Source organism: Monomorium pharaonis, chromosome 6 (assembly GCF_013373865.1).
Source record: "Monomorium pharaonis isolate MP-MQ-018 chromosome 6, ASM1337386v2, whole genome shotgun sequence".
Lineage (NCBI taxonomy): Eukaryota > Metazoa > Arthropoda > Insecta > Hymenoptera > Formicidae > Monomorium > Monomorium pharaonis.
Window position 1 is genome coordinate 21,349,389 of NC_050472.1, and position 25,009 is coordinate 21,374,397.

General features: G+C 44.7%; 1 protein-coding gene across 1 annotated transcript; it reads right to left on the reverse strand.

The window, feature by feature from the left end:
- Positions 1 to 645: 645 nt before the first annotated feature.
- On the reverse strand, positions 646 to 20,788 carry LOC105834661 (growth/differentiation factor 8). The gene is made up of 3 exons (XM_012677322.2): positions 20,390 to 20,788; positions 1,790 to 2,399; positions 646 to 883 (listed from the first exon to the last, which is right to left on the reverse strand). Exons 1-3 carry the CDS (start codon positions 20,760 to 20,762, stop codon positions 664 to 666), a joined length of 1,203 nt encoding a protein of 400 aa, XP_012532776.1. The 5' UTR covers positions 20,763 to 20,788; the 3' UTR covers positions 646 to 663.
- Between the last annotated feature and the right edge of the window lie 4,221 nt (positions 20,789 to 25,009).

Here is a 25,009-nt window from a genome sequence, read left to right on the forward strand (position 1 = left end):
GATGACGGAAACCACCGTTAGAGCTCTGCGAATACAACGCTTGCGCAATAACTCTGCAAGCGTTATAAATATCTCACTCTGTACTTGGCTTACAAGAAATTCGCGCGTCGGGGAAGGAGGTGAGGGGGATAGGGAGAGGGGATAGGGGGAGGGGGGAGTGAATTCCGCGGAGCGCCGTAATCAGGATCGTGGATCAAGTGCAAACGTATCGGCGTCTTAAAAATAATACCGTGACTCTAGGAACTATCCGCCTTGCCATGGACCGTGGACCACCGTCTCTCGAGGCGTGCCTGCCGCTGACACGGCGCGAGTCCCTCTTTGGACTTCCCTTGGTATCCAGCACAGTCTTCGAGGGTGAGGGGAGGGGGGTAGAGGGTGGGAGACTCTCTTGCGAATCACCAATACACCGCCCGCACCCGCGCACTTTGTATCTCTTCCTCCAAAGAGATCCGCATCACGCAATCACTCTCTCCGAACAAGGCACTTTCAGTCTATCGGATGAGGAGTCGCCGAGAACACACGACGACGATAGTCGACGACGATTGACAATTGAGGACGATGACGATGATCATCGAGATCGATCAGCGGGAGAGCAACGCGGTATCCGTGCGGAATCCTCGGCGTCGCTCATGTCACTTTCGCCCTGCCGGAAGCGAAGGTGGACTATGAGCACCCGCATTTCTCGACGACCATGCCCGGCAACCGCGAGAACACGATCTGGTACTCGTTGTCAAAATACAACATTGTGATTTCGGACAGCTTCCTAGGTGCGCAGCACGGCCCGGTGTTGTTCGGCGGCTCCGCCAGGCTGACGATATGCGTGTTCGGATAGGCCGGAAGGAAAGCCATCGGACAGTCGCCCGAGCAGTAATTGGCATCGTATCTGCGACAAAGATCCAGGAGACCGATTGTTAAATGGCGTTGACGATGATCCTTCCATCATCAATTAATACTGATCCATCAAATTAAAATTTATCTCGCTATTAATCTTCCAAATCTTTTATACTAATTTTAAAAGATAAACATATATAATTGAAAATTCATAAAAATTTAAGTGACTAACGTTTGTGAAATATATTCCTTGTTTTGAAAGAATGCGGTAACGTAGATATCAATTATAATTGAAAATTTTAAAATGTATCTCATTCGCTTGCGTTACTTTAAATCTCGTATAAAGATTTGCGATTGAACTTCGTCATGCATCGTATTCAATAAGTCGTTAAATACTGCCATGGCAAATTAAAATGCACACACTGATACTGCACACAACGAAAAGTATTTATAGACCGAACGTGCGCAAATAACAGTTTAGTGCTTGTGCAGAACTGTTCTACGTGCCAACAAGAAAGCCGCAGTTTCTTCATTGAAACCCATTTTGGTTCAAAATGTTTTCCTTCGCCGGATAAATCTTTACGAGTACGTGCTTAACTGGCGACGCTTAAATCATTCCGCGCGAGTTGCAAATACATTCTCACCAAAGTAAACACGTTTGTAGTATTTTGTTAAATAGACGTGAAATATATTGCGCTAATGATTCGCACAAACAAAGAGAATTCTACTGTCAATTTTAACGGGTGAGAAGTATTTTCTCACAATTATTAAGATATCTTAAGTTTAAAATGTTTTGCTCCTGATCTACGTGATTTTTTTAACATTTTCAAAGATTTATAATATTATAATACCGAATAGAATTTAAAATAACGTCATTTCCAATTGGCAAACGCAAACCTGCTTTTCACGATTATAAAAGAAAAAAAAAAAGAAAGAAATGTAAGACTCATGCACTCACTTTTTGGGTGCGATTATCCAATCCCAGCCGAACTTTTCAAAGTCCACCGTCAGCTTGTACCGGCAACACCTGGTCTCCTGGCTGGCCTCGTCGCAATTGAGTCCCACGTTCCTCTTGATCCTGGAGCCCCTTCGCGAGTCGAGCTCCTGCATCTGCACCTCGAGATAAGGGGCGTATTCCGCGCCGGGATTGGTCTCGACCAGTCGGACGGAGTTCCTGCGATGATTGCCGCCCGGTCCGGTGATCTTCAGGGCGACCCCCAGATTGTCCCTCGGATGCTTGAACCACTCCGCCACCATTCGTCTGAGCTCGATCGTAATCCAGCCACCCCGCCTGCCGTACGGTCGAGGGTGTTTCGTGGTCAGAGGTGGACCCAGCAAGGGCCCGCCCGTCTCGGTCGCGCCCCGTAGGATCCTCTGCAACGTGATCGTCACCGGACCGGTGTCCTGACCGTCCAGATTGAGCGGCTCGCCGAGCTCCGCCGCTTCCTGATTCACGCCCCATACCCACAGGGACAGTTCTGCCCTGGTGACGCGATGCTGTACGACCTTATCGGAGAATTTGAAGTACAACACGTCCAAGCTGCCCTTCGAGTGCCTTAGCCTCTGATCTGTAAGCATCGAGTTTACCCTAACATCAGTCGCGACATAAGACTTGAACAAATCTTTAAGACGAATAAAAGAAACGTTGTGTGATTTTGGGAATGTTTTCTAAAAAGATCTTAAGTATCTCCTTCAGAATACTGATGTGCGCAATGCGATCGACGCAATTCGATCTTCATTTTTAATTTCGTTACTTCTAAATACAGTTGCAACGATCATTTAGTGTTGCGCAGTAATAAATGCACTGGGATACACGATGCGCGTCAACAATGTCGGAAAATTCCAAACAGGAGAGATATAGTCACGTCAATAGTCTCGTCGGCGAGCTAAACATGCAGCGAGAACGGCGATAATGTCTCTTCCTTAATAGTCAGCGGCAGCAGCAGCAGCAGCACGTAAACGCGAATTTTTCGAAAAGCGGGGTCCGACGCGGATCGCTTCGCCATTGCGTCATTCATCATCCATGAATGAAAAGATTCTCGCTGGTCGATACTACACGATATGCTGCACGATGCTGCACGAATGAAGTATCGCTGCTTGTCGTTTAATTGCCACTGTGCTATCTACGTATAAATATTGGATAGCGAACGAAGAAAAAAGTAAGGCAGAATTAATCGAAAATATATTTGTTACAGGCGCGTTATTTGTTTGCCACGAGCAACGATTGCGCTCTTGATATTACTTGTATACAAATTTCTGTTTACGCGTGTATTCTCGCGAGATATTTGACCGTTCCCTCACGAACGCGCGTCAAATTCCAGGAATGTTGCGCGAGACGACGGGGAAAAAAAAAAAGAAATTTCGAAACGCGCGAATAATACACACGCCTGAGGCGCGAGCGAAATCAAAAGACTTTTGCGCTATAAACGTTACACGAGCACCCGCGGCGGCCTTCGTGAAGCCCCCGGCAAGATAAAGACGTAAAAAAGTGCGTGCGCGCTCGCGAAAGCATTAGGTATAATTGACGAGAGAAATGCGCTGGAAGTAGTGTAACAGTTTCGCATTAAGTCCGTGCGAGGTTATCGGGATGGAAAATGAGCGCGATAATAATTTACGTATCGTGCTATTTGGAGCAATGTGGATACAAAGTTTGAATTACTTGAAAACCGCGGCTTATCTTCCCACTAATCGCGCCAATTAACGCAATTACTGTTGCAAGTCGCGCCGGTCCGATCGCATCGGCGGATCATCCGTTGAGGCTGCGCACCATGCGTACGTGTCCCGTCGAATAATTATTTCTAATCGACCGATAGCGGAATGGACGACGACGACGACGATAGGGCGCGATCGCGTTAGAGAAACGCCGTTTCGAAATTGCGGATGCAAGCGCCGACTTTCTATCTTATACATCGATGCCATGTAACGGCACGGAGCATCGTTATCCTTTCCCGCGCGATTTGCTCCTTTTTTTTTGTTCTTCCTTGCGAATGAGTTAGCCGCGGCTTCTTAAAATAAGTTTATCGGGGAGCAGCTTTTGCGACACTTCCTCCCCGGCCGGCGCGACGTCTCGCGTAAGCCTCTTTGGTTTATCGGCGGCGATTTAATACGCGCGCGCTGCTTTGAAAATTGTAATTTTCGTTAACGACATGAAATTTCCGCGTGCCGCGGTCGCGCTTATCGGCGATAGCGTTAAGCTCGCGCGCGATTATCCACGCCCCGCGTTCGTTTCTTTTTTTTGCTCCGCGAAGACACACAGCTCGTGTCCGGTGTAGAGAGAGAGAAAGAGAGAGAGAGAGAGAGAGAGAGAAAGCCGGTTCTCATCACCCCGCGGTATCGGCGCGTATAATCGTTGACAGGAGGGAGTCAAAGAGTTAAGTCTTTCGGGTCTCCGGGTCGCTTTCTCCGATGATTGCAAATATACATGCGCTCGCAGATAAAACGGCGGCGGCGGCGGCGTAAGACGGGGGCAGCGGCGCTTTTAGGTATCGCGATTTAATCGACAAAAACGTCAATCCTCTCGCGGCTTCCTCAGGCTCGTTCGACTTCGTACTTGGACGATAGGTCGATCTGCCGGACTTCGCGAGCCGCCACCGCTTCTCGGTATATTAATTATCGATATATCGTTTTGCTCGTTTCTCGCTCATTACGGCGGATCCTGAGGATCGCGCGGAACCGCCGGCAAAACCACGAAGACGCGCGCGACGTGGCCGGTTTTCAAAATAAGAAGATCCACCGCGGACTTAGAAGAAAATCCTCCTCGCTGCGACGGGGAGTCCGAGAGTCGCTGCGCCCGCAAAAACGCTTCACAAACGCCCGCGCAGGGCTTCCTCGCGGCTGCTCTCGCGATCGGGGGAGAAGGAGGGATAAGGGGGAGGAGGGGGGGGGAGGAGGATCGGCAATAAATCAAGAGGAGAACTCCGCGCGGAGATGCGTGCTCGGATTTCTTGCCGATCGAACGCAGCGCTCACGCACGTGCGTCCGACATTTACCCTGATGACCGACGTTCAAACACGACCCCGGCCTGATCGCGGACGGATCGATCGATCGATCGCTCGATCATCGAGGACGGGGACAAATGCGCGCGCGCGCAAGAGAGAGAGAGAGAGAGAGAGAAAGAGGAAAAAAGGGCGGCAAGAAAGAGGAGCAGCAGGAGGCAGAGATTTATATACACGACAGGGGCCAGGAGACTCTATTCAGGCCATCGTCGCTCGGCAAGAGCAAGACCGCTCTTCCACGAAGGGTAAAGCCACCTCAAATCGTACCGTTATACGTACGCGAGCAGCGTTTTTCACCCGACCGATTCCCCGATCAATCGGCCGGCGACTCTCACCGCGCATCGGATATTGACGCGCCGCGACGGACGTTTGTGCGTATCTTCTAAGCCTGCGGGCTGCGCCCGTCCTGGTATTCGACTGGTTCCCCCGGCGCGGCGTGTCGTAGCACCGTAAGAAGTTTTCCGTGAAGCTTATGAATCTCAGACGGCAGGCGTTTCCCGAGCGCGCCTGCCTCGGCTGAAAGGCACCCGTGGTTTCCATCGACGCCGAGGATTATTTTAGATGACCGTATCGAGAAAATTAATCGCTTCGGAGGAAATCAACTTTTTATATAATTGATGATCACTTGACGATTAATTAATATTACGATATTAATTAATTTCCCACGATAGTTTTTCTAGTAGTCGCAATAAACGTCAGTTACTCGATTATCGTAAACCTTGAAATTAATTCGTTAATAATAGTAATTACAAATTTGTGTGTGTGCGTGTGTTAATGAGTAAGTGGCCATTTGCTGCAAATTTGCCATCGATGGGTTCGCGTTTATTCACCTTGTATTTATTGTATCACTTGCATCTAATTAATCGATGAAATCAACGAAACAGTCGCATTGGCCGAGATGTACTGATGCAAAAAAAAAGAATAAAACGGAACATAAACGGATGTTCCTCATGAAATGTTTACTTATTTACAATTGTAGCAGCAAAATCTCTCGGTTGGAACATCGTACAATGTGCCATTCGGCCAACCCTAACTGGACAAATGTATTTCTTCTACAATCAGTTATACGTAAATATTCTATATCATTTTTTAATTTAACGTCGTTCAACAACGCACATCTATAGTGAGACAAAATTCTCCCCGATCACCCGCAAATTATAGTTTTTTAGTTATTCATATCATCATATATTAAATCCCAATTGCAGATTTTGGCCAAGAGGTACAAAGTATTATATAAAATTTAAAAAATGAAATTTATTACGCGTACATACATGATGAAAAACGTATGTAACATAAACAATCGTAAAACTAAATAATATTCGTACACAGCCGCTTTTATCCAGCTGGATTGGGCAAATGACACATTGTGCGTCGTCGATGTCTCTCGCGATGCGCGAGGCGACGTGGGGTGGTGGGAGGGGGAGGTCTACGCGCGGCTACGACTTTCCTCAATTTTGCATGGAAATTCGACGAGATTTGCGTGACGCCACCCGGGACGTGTGGTGGTTTATTTTCGTTAACGTTTTATGATTAATCTTGCCGAACGTGCGCACAGGCTCTCCGTTTTCGAGCACTCGAATAATTCGATTATCATCCCCCACCCGTCCTGCCACCATCCCTCCCCAACCCCTCTTCTACCCTCCCGCCGCGTTCTACCCTCGTCTCGCTTTTATTCACCGTCACTGTCACTGTCACCCGTCAGCTGTCCCGTCCTCCGCAACGATCGTCTGACGCGCGCGCGGACTCGCATCTACCATGTACCCATAGACATCTACTCGCGATGCTACCGTCTACCCGTCACGCCCGTCTACTCGATTCACTCCCCCCCTACCGCCCCCTCCTCCCCGAGGGAGTAATTATTATTAATCACGTCAACTTTACGATTACGGACGCGCCCGTCCCACCGCGCCTTTCCCGCGGCTTTTGAAGCGACTGAAAGTTCAGCGAGAGAAAGTTTGACAGCCGAAACCTTCTATCACACGCCGACTGCGTGGACGATCCACAAATGGGAATCGAGGGGGAGGAGGAAGGGGATGCGAATGTAAATTGACGAATTGTTTTAGCTGGCCAAAAAGTAAAAGCTGAAGCGCGCGGTAATTCACGTAATAGGTAATGATGAATTCTCCATTTTTCTGAGCTAATAATAGATAACTAACTTATTGAAGACGTCATATAATAATTAACAAACAAGGCTCCATGGAATTGAAAAATAAATATTTTATATAAAAAATTGTTAACAAGAAAATTTACAAACGCAAACGTTTAGACTTACTGCAGCAGTGGTTTCCAAAATCGCTTATTTTGCATCGTTATTATCGTTGTAACATTATTTCTTTAAAAATTTCGTGTATTTTATGGACAAGAGAACGTACGAGTGATATAGTTAGAGAAGCAGCCGCGGGTAAATTATTCGCAAATAGGGTTGATCTCGCCGAAACTCGGGCTGATCGTTCAAAGTGCACCCGGGCGAACACGCGGCCGATGTCGCGACGATGGACGATTTGCCGTGCGATATTTTTAAACGTCGTCGCCGCCCTCACGTACCGCTGCAGCTCGGAGTAAGAGAGGAAGAGAGAGAGAGAGAGAGAGAGAGAGAAGCGGCGATAACGGCGAAAAGTGCATCAGGGATGCGTCCAGGGATGGAGAGGGGATCATGGTGCGGTTGGCGTGCGAGAGGTCGTTCCATATCACAATTATTACTTCGCTTTATTTATAGGCAGGGCCACGACACCACGGTATCATCGTTGTTTTCCATGATTTCCATTCCACCCGTTTGAGCGGGCTCTCCTGTCTTATTTTCCCGCTTATTACGACGCGCTTCTACGACGCGACCAGCCTTCCGTCGACAAAGCACGATCGCGGTTCCGCATTTAGCGACCATTACGTGGAAAGAGAGGAAGAGGGGAAGAGAGAAAGAGAGAAAGAGACATCTCTCTCTCTCTCTCTCTCTGCGATACACTGATAGACACTAAACGAGTGATGAGTCGTATTTGGCGAAAATTCGATTAGACATCTCCTATTCTTTCAAACGATTTAATAAAACTATAGATGTCGAATGAAATAGAAATAAATATTGTAGAGGAAAAACATTAACCCTTAAGACTCAATTATGGACATTCCGTATTCAACCGAGTGTTATCCATGGAAGCTTCTCGAAATTTTAATTAACGTATACTACATCTTTTTCCAAGAAATACAGACGTTTTTAGAAACTTCAAACTTACGTTCATAAATTTTTATAGATTTTTGGATCACATTAAACAGATAAAAAAATAGCTAAACGCGAAATATCTACGCTGAGGAAAAGATACTTAAACAAATGTATATTTGTGGAGTAATAAATTTATTTTTCACTAAAATAAATATTTATTTAAATAAGAAAAAATTAAAATTTAATGTCTAATAGATAAATCAATTAATATGAAGAATGACATGTATTTCATAGAAAAGTATACTTTATTATCGTAATCATTTTTTTTGCAACCAATAAATATTATAAAAAATGTTCCAACATTAACTTTACTAATATTTTGACTTTTTTTCCAACACAAGATTGGGTCAATAAATTTTTTTACATTACAGCGAAATGCTGTGACTGATCACATGAACAGTCACAGCAACACATAAACTGATCACCGAGAAAAAAATGTTATTAACTTGATTAAATTTCTTCAGTTCAAGTATTTATGCATTTAATTTAAATACATAAAATACTTGAACTTTAATTATTAATATATTTGACTGAAATACAAAAAATAGTTGAATTAAAGAAATTTAATCAAATTGAAAAAAGTCAAACTAACAATTTTTTTTTCTCAATGAAGATATACCAATATTTTTGATATCAAATCAGCAGTACCGTCAAAAGTATCTTGCAATTTTATTCTACTTTACATTACGCATTAACTTCTCTCGCTAATGGCGCACGAGTCACCCCAGTCGCAGTGGAGCAACCAACTTGGACTTTATTCGTCCCACGAATTTCGAGGTGTATATCACGCGGGCGAGAAAGTCTTTCTACGTTTGTTCCGCCATGCGTGCAATGTGAGTGTGTGACCTCCGTTCGCTAAAATCTATATTTATCTCAAGCGCTGAAGCACGATGTACTTAATGCTTTGGCTTTATTGTCTTCACCGCGCGCCCTTCCTTCTTTTTGTCGTTTACCTTTCCCACCCCTTGTCTACTGCCCGCGCCGCCAACAGTCACATTCACGACGTGCATTTATTTGTGTCTGCCGCGTGACACCGTGCACCGGCCTGAAAATCCGCGTCGCGTTTCGTCACGTGCAGCGAGTTTCGAACGCGTATGCTCTCTCTCTCTCTCTCTCTCTCTCTCTCTCTCTCTCTCTCTCTCTCTCTCTCTCTCTCTCTCTCTCTCGAAAGAGAGAGGAGTGACGATTAACCAGAGTCATCAGACCCCGCGAGAGATTTTATCGAACGTCAAGTCGTGAAAAGTAGAAGAAATTAAAGAAGTCACAGTTAATAAACGAAACGTCTACACCCTTCGACCCTTCGTTTGTTTCTCCAAGCGAAACGATTGGTCCATTAGAAAGATCGTTGGTTTGCCGATTCGATCGCACTACTTCGCTCTCGTTTTTTTTGCGCTCGAAAAGAAAAAAAAAAGAAGGTCTCCCCCGCGTCAACTGGAGCGCCAAAGCTGTATGACATTACGGCGAAGACGCGCGTCATCTCCTCGCGACTTTTTGGCGGCGAGCGCTTCTTTTTTTCCTCTGTGCCCGCGACTTTAAATATAGTCCGAAATCTCTCGCGCCAGACGGTCTGTAGCCTCGTCTGGACGAAAATAAGCCACCATCTTTCCCGTCCTAACGGTCTTTCTTTCCGTTTTTTCCGGCCGATGCCGGCGTAGTGGCACGTTACGGTGCCTCCCCTTGTCCGACCTTCAAGCACGAAGACGAGCAACAGGAAGGAACGGAGAGGGATCGGTGGAAAGCGGCGGCGGCGGCGGCAGCGGCATCGCGAGGATGGATGCAAGAGTGGTGTGTGGCTTCGGCCTTGAGACGAAACCGAAAAATATGATCGAGAGGATCCGAATTTTTGCGCGCAAAACACGAGTCTCTCGAATTATAATAATCCTCTCGCTCGCGGAGACACTGGGGATGCTGCCTGGCGCGGCAAGAGCTGCGTGTCCGAAGGAAAAAAAAAGGGGGGGGGGAATGCACGTGTTAGGCGTAAGAGTGCTAAATCTCGCTAATTCATCACGCGACTCGGCGCACTTTTCCGCCCTCCAATTGATTTAATCTCGCGACGGGATCGCGTTTGTGTGCGCCCGAGGCGTTGAAAGGAGAGCGCGGGTTTTCGCAAACGAGAAACGTCGGCCTAAGCAGCCGAGGGCAGCGCCGAGAGGAGAGAGACAGAAAGAGAGAGAGAGAGAGAGAGAGAGAGAGAGAGAGAGAGAGAGAGAGAGAGAGAGGGGGCTCTTGCGTGTGTCTGTACACGAAAACGTCTGTGTACGCACACTCATTCGCCCGGGCCAGGAGCGTTGAACCCCGAAATTAATGTTGTAACGCAATGTCGTATCCACGTCCCGTCTCATCCCACCCCCGTAATGCCGTCTCGTTGCGCCTAAAGCCTCGCTCGATAACGTGCCCTCTAACTTCGACTTGGGAATACCTAATTGCACTAATGATCCTGCGAGCCCCGTAGGGCGCGGGGGTGAACGACCCCTCGCGGATTTGTCGCGTGGAGAACGCATTCGCGTTCGATAGAGAGACGCAACGTGTGCAGAAGTGACTCGGGGGGGATGGGGGGAGGTCTCCTAAAAGCGCGGATATCGGGGAGCTTTGTCACAGTGTTTGACAGGGACGTAACGGATAGTTAACTGCATCGCCGAGATCCGTGAGATCCGAATGTGACAGTGAGTGACAGCTGACCCGCTGTATCCGTACTTTGCGCGTGGAAGAAGAATTATCCGTGTGATTCCGCTTGATGCTGAAGCGCAAGTATGACAAAACTTATTGAAACATTAAAATTCAAACTCAAAGTCAAATGTGTGACTCTAACGCGTCTTTGTTTTAATTAGCATTCTCTAAAACGATGCAATATTTCGAGAGATCAGGTATCTAATTGAGTTCGAACTCTGTCAAAATATGTAAAGCAGGTGGTCACCCTTTGCATCAATTTGATTTTGATCTGATTATCCCCTTAAAAATCCCTTTTTTTTATATAACAGAGGAAGATGCCACGTAAGAATCGCTCGACTTCCGTCGTCTCAAAATTATTACCGGAGAGACTCGAATCCTCGATAATAATTCTAATTTCCCCGTGCACGCGTGAGGGGTTGGGGGAGGGGGAGGGGAAAGGGTGGAATCGGCGCCGCGCGCTACCTATCTACAAGAGGCACTTATCGTTTCTTTCCGGTGGCGCGCTCGCAAACGCGTTCGTTTCGCCCGCCCGCTCGCCCAACACACCCCGTAAAACACGCCTCACCGTAGGATCACCTTCCGGGGCCCGCCGGCCGGGCGAAACCGGACGTAAAAACTGCCGTCTCCGAGTAATCTGCATCGCGTGACGCAGGCGGCCCGCAATTGCGACTGCACTTCGACAGTATAACAGCGTAACTCGATAAAATTCGCATTTGGGTCACGCGTACTCGTTCCCTCTCCCCCTCCCTCACCCCGGCTCGTTCTCTCGTACGTCCCCTCCCCCTCCTCCCTCCCCCCCTGTCCGATTCCCCGCTACTTCTTTCGCTCGCTTTTATTTCTCCCCCTCGAAAGGGCCTGCCTTATGCGCTTTACGGCATCGCGTGCGTTTATGCGCCCGCGCCCCTTCTCACGGGTGGCGAGGGGGGTCTAGGGGGGCTGCTAGCGCGCCGGGAGGCGAAAAAAAGTTTTGAAATGCCTCTTCTTCTTGCACCCTGAAATTGTCTTCTTGCTCGAGGTGAAATCTGTCGAATAATGGATACCAAGTTCCCAGAGAAAATCGCACGTAAGAGTCCGCGAGCTGTTGTCGAAAATTTTAATCAGGCTCATCTAGACTTGCCGACCATCCTCTGATAGGATTTTTCAAGGGTACCCTGGATATCTAACGCGGTCTCAATTGATATTAAAATGTAATTCTTTTACTGATTCATGATACAATGGCCAAGGAAAAGCCGGTAAGCAATGCACTATCTTTTTATTCATATAAATTCTTTAAGCGGAGGAGGGGGATATGAGTAGCACTCCAGGCGTTAACTTCAATGCAAAGAATAAAAATACTTAATCTTCGATATTAACGTTTAATGCCGGATCACGTTGCATGACTCATAACACTAGATCCTAATCCGTATCTATGTTTCCAATATATTTCCTGGTGATCTAATTCAATCCGATATTATATACGAGCGACACATATCGGGCTTTATGTAACAGTAGCAGCCCTTAAATGCTCTCGCCGTGAGATATTTGGACTTTTAATACTCTTGCACATAGTCTGGAACACGACAAACTGGTTTTCTCCGCGAGAGTTACTCATAGATCACTCCTAGCGCTTCTCCACGCGAGTTTAACGGCGCTGACAAATCTATTAAACTCTCAGTCACAAAATCAGTTTAATTCCCAACTATATATAAACTGATTATGAAATTTTGCAAAACCGATGAAGTGCAGAAGCGTCGCGGAAAAGGATCGACCGGCAGAAAAAGACCAGCATAATTTCTCTGAATACAACTTTGCGAATACAATGTTGCTGTAGATAAAAAAGAAAGAGATAAAACCTTGCTCCAATTGTCCTGACAGCATAAAGATCATCTTCGCGCATCATCCCCGTAACATCGGGATACAAAATCATCGAAATTATACACCAGTCACTAACTAACCGGAGTCGAGGATCTCTAGTTCCGAGAAATCGGGATCCGTGCGATCGATATCGGCCGAAAGAGGCCGAGGCGCGAATGAGAACCGTCCACGGCACGGCGCCTGTCTGGGAGTAGGCCGACCGCAGTAGCATTATCTGGACTATCATTATTCACCGGATATATATCTATTACAAATTTGCTAATTTCGTTGGAACAGGTTTGAGCGCAATGCAGAACGACAGCCGGGGGGCGGAGAACGGCGGAGGGTTGCGCGGGGATTGATATGATTTGTGAAGTGAGAAAGAAGAATGGACGACCGGGATTAATTGCAGCGAAAACTATGATCGCGTAAAAGATAGCCTGCGTAAACGAGGCTTGCATGCCAACAACATTAGAAATACAGTTCTCCGTCTATTGTAAGATTCCTTTGGATTTGCTCCCGTTTTTATGGAGGTCTACCACAATTAATTAAAGAAAATCCGAATAATTTCATTTCCGTCACATATACGTCAAATACTTGTAGCAGAAACCGCAGGGTCATACGTTCTTTTTATTCCCGAGTGTATTAAAAAACAGAAACAGATGAGAACTTGCAGATAAAGTTAATTAAGAAGATTATAATTTATCGACTATATTTTTTTCGCTTTGGGCCATGATATTAGTTTGGACTGTTTACTGAAAACAAATAAAAAGTCGGCCATAAGAAGATACAAAATAAAATATTGTACACCGAAAGGGAGATTGCATTGCACCGACATATCGATATAACGTCAACAGTTGTCAATACAATTCACGGAAATGTTCCGCGATAGCGGATATGCCTCGTAAACGCATACGAAGGAAAAAGAGCCTTTTTTTTTTTAAAGTTTTAATTATCGCTTGCAACGATATATTTAGTAATTCTTAATTACGTTAAGGTCATACCCCCGATTAATTATCGAATTACGAGTTGTTATATACTTAAATATTTAAGTAACAATAAGAATAGAAAATACAATAACATCGATAAACCCGGCTTATATAAGCGTTCTGTCACATACATATCTCTATATTTCTCTATGTGATAATTACAATAAAAAGCTGCAAGTATTCGACTTTTGAATCCACGTGGAGAATTGGTGGAAAGATCCGGCAATCACGCCGAAATATAATTAATTAGATATGTATTATCTTTTTTTTTTTTTGGTAATTAAATTCGGTACACGTGTATGATCGAATCTCTTTTTATAAAAGATACTATTACGCCTAAATTAATTCCCACTATCGCGTCGTTCCGCGACAAATTGATTTCTTTAGAAAATAATATGTCGACAATAAACATTATTAAGCATTAAGAAATCATTAATTTGCTTGATGGAAATAATATACGAAGAAAATATTTCTTCATGGGCGGCTCAATAAAATCTAATTCTGTAATCTTCCTCCCTTGCAGCGATCGTTCGCGACGTCTCTACCTCGGTGTGAATTTCGTGCTGCCCGGCCGCTTTCAACAATCGTCGCTCCAGCTGGCTAGAGCAAATTGCCTAGAGTAGCTCCGGGCGCTAAGTCATGGACTAGGCTCCTAACGTAATGTGGTCCTAACCGCCGCCGGCCACCTACAGACAGTTTTAACGCGATAATGGGCGATGGGCCTGACCTAGGCTGTGCACCGGCCGTGACCTTCGTTGCGGATGGAGGCCGGTTCGTCGTTCGCACACGTATGCATTTGCGAGTCTTGGTGATCCAGTCGCGTCTAGGTATTCGGCAGGCCTATACTTAATGCCGATACTTAATTCTAAGGAGCACTAGACGGAGACTGACGGGTCTCCGTCTCGCGAAATTGCGAAGCCTACCGATCCGCGTTTTCTCTTTCCTCCTCTCCTCATCACTCCTCGAGAATAATATTTGATTTAAAACACTGTAAGATAATAATCTTTTCAATTGGAGCGTTGAAAAAGATTTCCGATTCTTTATAAAAAAAAATAATAATTAAGTTTGGTCCTTCGTGTACGCAGATTCACGCGTAATTGCGGTATTTTTATTGTATTGGCTCATTTCGGCTCTTTACGGTTAAATTGCGACGACGCTAATACGTTTAACGTGTGATTTAAAATATTTCTCACCTTTCCGAGCCACAATATACGGAATGTAATGCCATTTCGATTCGAAGTTTTACAGTAAACCCTTTTTCTAAAAATAGTCCCGGAAAGAATTTGTTCGATACTAATTATGACATTAAAGCCTATCAATTTCATTTGCACAGGACGACGTATTCGTCATTGAACATTTTTATGCACTTAATTGGTCCCCTATCTGTATTGAGTGAATATGCGCCAGCGATACATGCGAGAAAAACATTTAAAAGGCAGTTAATCAATCGCGTCTGCAGCGACTATCGGACCGACGTGCGCGCTATATTTCCTGCAGGAGTAATTTTGGTCGGTGTCATCGGAGTTACGCGGCGGTGACTACAAAGAGACGCCGCGAGTCTTTATCATAATGAATTTTTAATACCCGCTATGTGATCTGTCATTTGAAGCTTTAATGTCGAAGATTATTAATCAGGTGTAATAGATTTTGACAAACCTACGCGCTATGCGATTTAAAAGCCTTTAGCTTATTTTTTCCATCACAGATTTTCAATTTAAAGTTGACGTTTTCGACCATAGTTTTTTTTTTATTTAATTATATTTTAATTTTTTAATTTAATAATTGATGTAAATCGAATACAATTGGACCCTAAATTAAAATTTCTTTAAGTTAAGCTCGATCAAAATTGCAAAACGGAAAATAATATTATAAATTAGAAGTAATTGCCTGTATAATAAATGATAATTTTTTTCTTAGAAGAGATCTTAGGAGAAACTTCTCAAACTATTACGAACTTCTTACATTGTCTGATTCACTTTGGCCATCGGCGGGCAACTTATCATGCTTCATGTGCTACATTTATAAAGATACATATGCTTATAAGCTGATCATGCAACAAGAGGCAATCGAGAGATCGGGCGACATGTCGAGGACATCGGATAAAAAATCACTGGGCGTTTCGCCAAAGAAGATATATATCAAGATACCGAAAGAGAAACGACACGTAAAAAAATTAAAGAAAAGTTTCAATAAAAGAGATATTTTGACCGAAAAGTGTAAAAAGAAGAATTTAGAGCGATTGAGGATAAATTAAAAATGATATAAAAATTAAAGAGGGCGATAGAATAACTTCGGTATTTAATTACGCCGATATTATTTAATATATTAAAATTAATGTTTTAATGTTTTTATAGTAATAAATTGTATAAAGTTTCTATTAGTATAGTCCATCTTTAAACATAGTAAACAGTATTTGATAAATTAAGTTTTCGTTAGGTGTGGCGTATGTACCAGAGTTATCCTAATCGAAAATATAAAAGGAAGTTCATATATTGTTCGATACATAAAAAAAGTCACATTGCATGGCAGACAAGAAAATAAACAGCTATTGGAGAAAAATATACCACGGATAAGAAACGTTCGAAAAGTAAAATAAGAAAAGAAAAAGATTAAGCAGAAAAGAGAAAATTGAATAAAGCAATGATAGGCGAGTGCAACGAATGCAATGCACACGCATAATAACCGATATGCAAGTGCATTTGTGTGCAAACATGAAAACAGTAAGATATAACATCACAAATGTAACAAAAAATCGAAGATTAAAATGCTAAAAATAAGATAAAATACATACGCATACGAACGATAAGCAAGGTGTAAATTAGATATAAACGACCATATAAAAAAATGTCAACTATATGTAGATTTTTATCTACCAGAGAGATCCTATCTATCAGTTTTCAAGAACAAATAATATTTTTTAAATAAAATGTTTCCTAACTTTCTCCAAATTACTGTCACATATTTGATTTATTATATATTGTTATAATTAATATCAATTTTTTCGGCAGAAGGAATCTTAAAAGATGCTTCTGAGCATCGGTCAACATTTATCAGTCGAATAATTAACTTACTATTATTGTAATATTAATCAAATATTATTCGGTATTTATAAATTAAATGATATAATAAAATTGTAATTTCGAACTTACAGATTTATTTGGACATAAAGAAAAGAGATAAAAGGTAGACAAAAAAAGAAATAAAAATTGATAAAAAATTAAAAAAGGGAGAAAACAAATAAAAGAAGATACAAAAAATAAATTTAAAAGAATTTTACAAATCAGTTCCTGTATCGACTACGAATCAGACGAAGTTTTTTTTGCAACGAAAACGAAAGGCTAGAATACACGCGCAAGAAAATTCGCACGTACGGATTTTCAAAAATTGTTCCCCGCAGCGGGGACTGAGATGATCGGACGAAGAGACAAAAGGTCGTCCCCGATAACCCATCGTGAATGCGATACCAGTTAGACATTCTTTCTTTCGGTTCACTTTCGACGCTATTTTCTATTCCAAATTCTATTGCAAGTAGCAAGTGACAGCGACAGCGATTATAATCAACGGAGGCGCTTTTGAGTGCAGGTCGCGTATTTTACGCACTCGCTGCGTACTCACTGTACGTTACAAAAAAAAATGCCGCATAATATCTCAGCTATATACATACGTACACGTATTTTTTTTCGCCTTTTTCCCCCCTTTTTTTTTTATTAAATCGTTCCGGCTATTAATCTCACCGATATTGCGCGGACAGTGGGCGTAACTTTTGAACTCTCGTTCGCGCTTCGTTATCTGCGCGATGCTAAATATATGCACACTTATTTTCGAGTGCTGCAAGACCACGGCAAGATCAGTTTAGGAAGCAAATCGCACGACGTCGATTGCCACGCTTTAACGTGTACAGTAGAAGGATGCGGTGACTTGTGAAAGAGCTTGGAACGTTTAGACCAGCTCGTAGAAGCTAGTTACAAATGAATGCGATCTATAAATAGTACAGCACGGTCACATTTTTTGAGACGGGCAACTTAAGTCATATATATCTTCCCCTTTTTGTCTCTTTAATAAAATAATCTCATTAAAGTATTCTGTTAAAGTATTCTACACGGTCGTAACAAAATTTCTTGCGTATTACAAGGTGTTAATATTTTCACGCCTCGTAACGCGATTATTTATGCGCTGGTAAAAGAAGCGGGAATAACGGTGATGCAAGAAAAGGCTTTCACCGCCATTTCAATCTATATTAATAACAAATCGCCCGGCACTTATTCGCTCGTCTGCGGTTTATCTTTCGCGCGAAGAAACGCGCGAGTAATGCCTCATCATCGTTACAAGCTAACACGCCTTCGACACTCGTAATTAGTAATCCGCGCGACGTGACGTACAATATTAACGTGAATCCGCTGCAGGAATTTCGATCTCGCGTATCCCGATTGCGCCGCTGGAAAATGAAGCTATCGACGCGATACAGATAATAATAAGTTAACGCTTTATCAGAATGCTGAAGTGTCTCTCTCTCTCTCTCTCTCTCTCTCTCTCTCTCTCTCTCTCTCTCTCTCTCTCTCTCTCTCTCTCTCTCTCTCTCTATATATATATATATATATATATATATATATATATATATATATATATATATATATGTGTGTGTGTGTGTGTAAAATTTTTCGATAATTACCCACAATGCGGCCGCTGCCGCACCGCGTTTCTCTGGTGAACTCGCCGTGTTCAGGGCATATTGCGCTTATAAAAAAATTTAGATTCACCCAGAAAGAAAGCACGCCAGTCTCGCGGTTAGCGAGATCACGATCGGGGTCTCCCTCGCCGATCTGAGTTCCTAAGCAGGTCGTTGATCTTATTTTGTTTCTTCCCCTTTCTCTTTTTTCCTTTTTTCGTTTCTCTCTCTCTCTCTCTCTCTCTCTCTCTCTCTCTGTGTGTGTGTCCCTCCCTCGCTCTTTTTTTTTCGCGAACACGGGGGCCTTAATAACAGGTTGCGGTTCTACCGCCACTATTACGTGCTTAGCGGCAAGTGGCTCGAAGACAGTTTCGCCCGAGGAACTCGTGCGGCGGCGGACCGTTTGGAGCTCCTTCTGCTCCTTAACAAGTGTATATTATGCACGGACCGCATACAGGGTGTCCCCGAAAACACACGATATCCTTGACCTCCTCCTCCTCCTCCTTCTTGGTCTTCGATTGCCGTCGCGATATTTCTAATTTTTTATGGTAGAAATCGATAATGAATTACGTAATCTGTCAATTACATTGCACCCTATATCATCGGATTATTCACTCGTTTATTCTTCCTATGCCGGCAACGATAGCCCTTATAAAAATGTGGTACCAAACAGTATTAAATTGACCAGTAATTAATTAATACTTATTTCAAGTATTAAAAACACTATTATCAGTATTTTTAATACCTAAGAATAAGTAATAATTACTGGCCAATTTAATACTGTCCAATATTGCATTTTTATGAGAGAGGTGGCTGTGGGCATATATACATTTTTGCAACTTACGCGGACGCAATGCTGGGATTAATTATCGAAATATTTGTCGTAAAATCTGAGAAGAACTTTCAAAAGATTCGGAAACTGCGAGTTCTAGAACCTCTCTAGTATTTTTTTAAATAGATCCTAAAGTTTCAAAAATTGTACTCTATTCATCATACGGTTGAAAAGGGGAGGAAGTGCAAACCTTTTTTTAGAATTTTGTTTTCTTATCGTTCCATTCTTCAATGCACGGATTAAGCAGTTTTAAATTTAAAAGAACACGAATACAGAGAGATATGCGTACAGCAGGCGAGTTATACGGTACACGTCGGTCAAATCGTAGAGTTAACAGCAACGGATGTCGGATGTGAGAGCCAGTTATATAATTGTTACTTCGACTCTATTAAGTTACAAGATGCTCATCAGCGGCGATGATACGATGCAATTCAGTGTATATACAATGTTGCATGCGTGTATATACGCGAGTTACGCCGGACGGATCGCTGAGTCGCTGAGGTTAATTTACTTGACGTTGCCAAGGAAAACATGATCGGTGTCGTGTATGAAATATTACCACTCGCGGTAATTAATTCTGAGCGAGCCGTGGCGCCTGGCTGGCATGATCTTTGGGATAACGCTACCTTTTGCTGAGATATGCACAGCGAGTTTTTGCAATCGTGCATCTGACTAAACGTCTCGCCGAAAAAAAAAAAAAGAAATCGCAACACACGGCAATCACACGTTGCGTTTGATTAATTTTAAATTATTGCGAAAGATTCTCATAATGCGCTCTGCATTGCGAGAGCGCAATTAATTAAACCGTGCAGAATGATACTTCTCATTTCAAAACTTAAGCCTTCCGATATTTAGTTTTAGAACATTTTTGTTTTAGTTATTTGCCGTAAAAATTCAAACTATATAAATTAGAATTTTATAAACAAATAATTTTTTAATATTTTACAGTTAATAGACCAATATTGGAAATAAAGTCAAAATTTCTAATAAAAAATTGTTTGAAGTATTGTTTAAAATACTGTGAAGTCGATTTTAAAAAGTTTAAATCATCAAACTTTCATCGAACTTATAAAAAAATCAATTAGAAAAAGTCGAATCAATACTAATATAATTTTTCACAGCAATAAATAAGAATTGATTTCTGATCAGTATGACAAACTATAAAAATATGCACGATTTCTATAAAACTATTAAACTTAACAATACGGAGTGTTCCACGGACAAATTATATCTCAGAAATAACATCGTAGGAAAATGTTTTCTTTACGAGACGAAATTAAATAACACGGTGAATTTTGTTTCTTCTCTCCACCCCGTGAAACACTCTGTATGTAGAAGAAAGGCAACGGAAGGAAAACTTACGAGGCTGTGCCAAGGCAAAGACACTTTCCGTCTTTGCGGCGTATTCGTCGACCTCCTCGTGATGTGTGATACCAGGCTCGAGAGGCTGCGGCTGGTCGGACTGCATCCCGTACATGTCCATCAGCTTTGAGATCGGCGGGATCCTCGGCAGAGCCCGGCCCGTCATATTCGGCGCCTGCTTCAGGCCGAGTTTGTTTAGAATCTGCTCCTTGATGGCTTCCAAACTAAGCGCGCGGAGCTCCTCGTGCATCCTGCATGCGTTGCAGGCGTTACCGGCCATCGCCAAGTGCCGGACGTGGGTTCTCTCGATGCCGGGCGCGTCGAAGGCACCGAGGAGGACCAGCGAGAGTAGTAGCAGCGCCCTCGTGACCATCTTGCTCAAGGTCGCCCTTGGTTGAATCAAGCTCTACGATCGGCCTTCGTTGCGAGAGGAACGATCAGATGATCAATGGCATCGTCGTTCCCGCCAAGTTCTTGTCTTTCCTCGAGATAAGACTTTAGAATTTCCCTTAATTTCCTTCTATAACGAAATTCGTTGCTCGTTTGACAACTGTCTACACTATAGTATTCTTTCCTTTCCGTTCCTATTACTTCTCCCCTCTACGTTGGACGGTCTTCCTCGCAGTGTTGCAAAAAGTCTTCTTCTTTCTTCTACTCACTATTCTCCGATGCGCTTCACTTCTACTTCTTTTCGTGCAGCTCCGATTTTATCCGCGAAAAGAGTCTCTTTCTTCGTCGTTTATCTCGCAGCGCCGGCTTCTTCCTGAACTTACGCAACCATACGTTCTCCACTTCCAATAGTCGCGTAGTGGTCCCCTTATCGTGTCCTGAAGTCGGTACTCCGCCGGAACTAGGCGACCGGCCTCGATCACGATCGCAATCTGCACGATCCAGTTTCGCTTTCTTCCTTCTTATGTCACGAATTTATTAACTCCATGAAGAGTTCCCGAGCCTCGAAGATACGAAGATTAAATCGAGAAAAAAAAGAGGAGAGAAAAAGAGAGAGGGGGGGAGGGGGAGAAAGGAAGAAAGAGAGAATATTTCCCGAGCGGTCCGCTCCACTTTATGGGGTTCACCAAAACCGTTCTCACGCACACCAATCACTGCGAGAGAAAGAGAGAGAGAGAGAGAGAGAGAGAATCACAAGGCACTTCAGTGTCTCGGCGGGGCTTGAGGCGAAGTGTCCTGGACAATCATGCGGCCGTCTGCATCCTCGAGATCTTCGGTCTTTAGCGCCAGTTCGAGACGCGCTACTGTACTTTACTCAGTGATAAATCCTGTTCCCCATCAAACGCGCTCCAGACGTCATGGCGCGAAATCCGAATTGGTTACCTCGACCTTCGCGGGCAGGATCGACCCGGTCCTTCCTTCTTTCGGCTCGTACCGCGTGATTCCTCCTCCGTCCTTCCTGTCCACTTCCGGTACTCTCCGACTCGGCCGGCACCACCGGGTTATTACTACTGCGGGGGGTACCAGTCTCTCGCGCCAAACGACTTCGTCCTCGCTCGAGGACGCCGATCATGAAAATTCGGCGGGTTCTCGTGGAGAACAATTGTGGAGGACGACGTGCAGGATGTCGTGTGGGCAGCGACGGTTTCCAGATGACGGACTGGTAGAACCCCGATGGATCTTAAAAGCTTGCCGGCCTGTCAAGCACTGAGACAGGAGGCGCGAATTCTCACCGCATATATGTCCGAGGTGGAGGCCTCCTCCTCTCTTCTTCTTCTTCTTTCTTCTTCTCTTTTCCCCCCCCCTCTCTCTCTCTCTCTCTCTTTCTCTCTCTCTCTCTCCCTCTATCCTCTCCTCTGCCTCGCTGTCTCCCTCCTTCGAGCGAACGCCGCGACGACGTCTTTCTCCGTCTCGGTGTTCTCTCCCGTAGTATCTTACGCACTCGCGTCGTAGGGGCCGAACGTATACCTATACCCGCCGCCAACGAATGCCCCCCTGCGCGCTCCTCCTCCCTCGCTATCCCCCGCTCCCAACCCTTTCTGCCACCGCCGTCGCCGTCGCCGTCGCCGCCGCCGCCGCTGCCACCGCCGCCGCCGTCACCGCGAGTGCCGCCCCCCTCTGCCGCCCTCTCACGAACCCGCACTCCCGACCGTCGCACCCGACCGGCGGCGCGACCCACCATACCCCTCCGTTCCTCATGTACGAACTCTTCCTCTCCCCCTGGTCGCTCGCCTCCGCGATTCCCTCGCGTAGAGAGTGATGACGCTTAGCTTTGTTCTCCTCTACGCGCCGGTTTGCAAATCGCCGGCCGGCCGGCCGGCCGGCGCGCGGCGCGGCGCGGCGAGTTCGTCAAAGCACCGGCTTTACATCAGTCGAAAGGGTCCGGGCACCAGGCGGCCGGCCAGCCTACCGTCGATCGCTTCTGCGTCGATGTGTAGCGACGGCGGCGGTGTCAGCGGGTTAAATCGGCACGATGAGGAATATCGCGATCACGTTACGCCCGTTCGGCACTCCCCAATTAGCGCAAGGCTGAAGAAGGTCACGCGCTACTCGTCGAGAAAAAAAAAAAAAGAATACCCGGGGACACTCTAGTTCACAGTTCACCCCCCTCAACCCCTCTGATTGCTTCCCAAGATGGAGGAATGCCATGCAGACGGAATCAGCAAATCAATTTGATTAATATCTTATACTGATGGAAAAATATTATTAAAGCCATTGTTCTACCGCGTAACGCAATTGCTACAGTTGCACTCTTCTCAACGTCGATTTAAGGTCCTCACGAAGCATCGAGCTCGCTATAGCAAAGGATCATGAAAGTGAAAAAAGTTGCGAAAGTGCGTTCCCTGTCGGTCGCTGGCCGACAGAAATGTTTTATGTATTGCTCCCGTGTCACGCCGTTAAACGAGAAACGATCACCCTCTGTTATGTGCAATACGCAATGTAATATTTTAAAGTGTTGAGAAGCTAAGAACGCTGTCTCCTGATCAAGCTTTATTCAGACGATACAAACAAGCAAGATTACAATATTACACTGACAATGAGCCAAAAGTGTTCATCGTGAGTACTGATAAGAACCTAAGCTACAAGCTCAAGGTTTTCGTTTAAATACATTTGAAAAAAGAGAGCTTAGTATAATAACAATAATAATCAGTAGATAAAATCAAAATGTCTGATTAATATAATTAAATATCTAATTGAAATTATTTCATCGAGGCTTGATTATTATTAGCAAATTCTTTTGTCGATATTAGAAGAGTCTTTGTTAGAATAATCATAACACCAAATAGAGCGATCTAGATTGCCTGAAAAAAAAAGGAATAATAATTGAATAAGAGGCAGTAATTAAAAAAAAGAACGGGATTAGATAAGAATAAGTTCTAATTCGACGCAGCAACCAAGAGACTCCTTTGATACTGGGCATCAATCACTAATTGGAATCTTCTCGAAGAAGTCTCACGAATATTAGTAATCTCGAAATTCCACGACGGCAGAGTTGTGCGCGACGCGTGACATCGAAATCTTTTCTTTATTTTTTTTTTTTAAGCCACGCGCCCGCGACCGAACGGCAAAAGATATCGCTCGGTACTCTCTCGTCGCTCTTATCTCTCTCTCTCTCTCTTTCTCTTTCTCCCTCTCTCGTGCTGTATAAAACTTTCAAATCGCCGCGCCGATCTGGTTGCACGGTCGCGTACGATCACGTGCAATTTGTGCACGAATCTTGACCGTGCAGATCGATCGATCGGATCTTTTTTATGCCTATCCCGAAATCGAGGGCACGGTGAGACGCGGGAGCTCACCGACCGACCGACCGACCGACCGACCGTTCGGCAGGGCTCACGTCGTCGATGCACGATAGCGCAATATGACAGCGGCTGGGGGAGAAGGAGGAGGGGGATACCGGGCGAGGGGGAGGGAGGGGAGAAGATCGGGTCCGGTGAATACGAGATAGCCGCGCGAGAGCGACCGAGGCCCGTGGCCCACCACGGCATTTGAAATCCAAATGGGATCTCGAAAAAGAAAAAAAAGAAGAAAGGATTCAAATCTCAAATGCGCGCAAATCGAAGATGCACCGCGCGCGGCCCGCGTCCTGTATTCTAAACGCTCTTTTCGAATCCTTTCGCATTCCGCATACATCTCTCCGTCGCGAGCGAAACCGAAGCGAGATATTTCGGATAGGCGCGGCCGATTGCATCTTCGGGGGCACGGAGCGTCGCGTTATACCGGAGTAAGGTACTTTTATACCGCGAAGACGGAGGGCGACGAGAGACATATTTCGAGCAGCTCGATAGAGTCGAGATAGATATCGAGATTTCTTCTTCTCTTTCCGAGAAGAAGAACTCCCGAGGAGCTCTTCTGTTTTTCGAGACGGGGAGCGCGTATCCAAAAATATCCCGGAGGACGTGAGTTCGTCGTCGGCGATAACGATTGTTTGAGAAATGGCTGGTCCATTTTGTCCGGCCGATCAGACGTTTGGGGAAGGAAGGGTACGAAGGGAGGCTGACAGGGTGCATCTTCTAACGGTAACATGATTTATCGCGGTTAAAACTGACATCGATGGGAGATTTGTCCGCGGACGCGGACCGCCGGAAGGTGAAAAGCGAAGAGCACTCGGCTCATCGAAATCTCCGCGATATCTGTGCCCGTGTCCGCTAACGCATCGAAGTAATGAGT

Coding starts and splice junctions, on each gene's coding strand:
- LOC105834661 (XM_012677322.2), bottom strand. CDS start 20,762: ATGGTCACGAGGGCGCTGCTACTACTCTCGCTGGTCCTCCTCGGTGCC. Junction 2,400..20,389: donor CTTTGCCTTGGCACAGCCTC/GTAAGTTTTCCT, acceptor CGATGCTTACAG/ATCAGAGGCTAAGGCACTCG. Junction 884..1,789: donor TGGATAATCGCACCCAAAAA/GTGAGTGCATGA, acceptor TCTTTGTCGCAG/ATACGATGCCAATTACTGCT.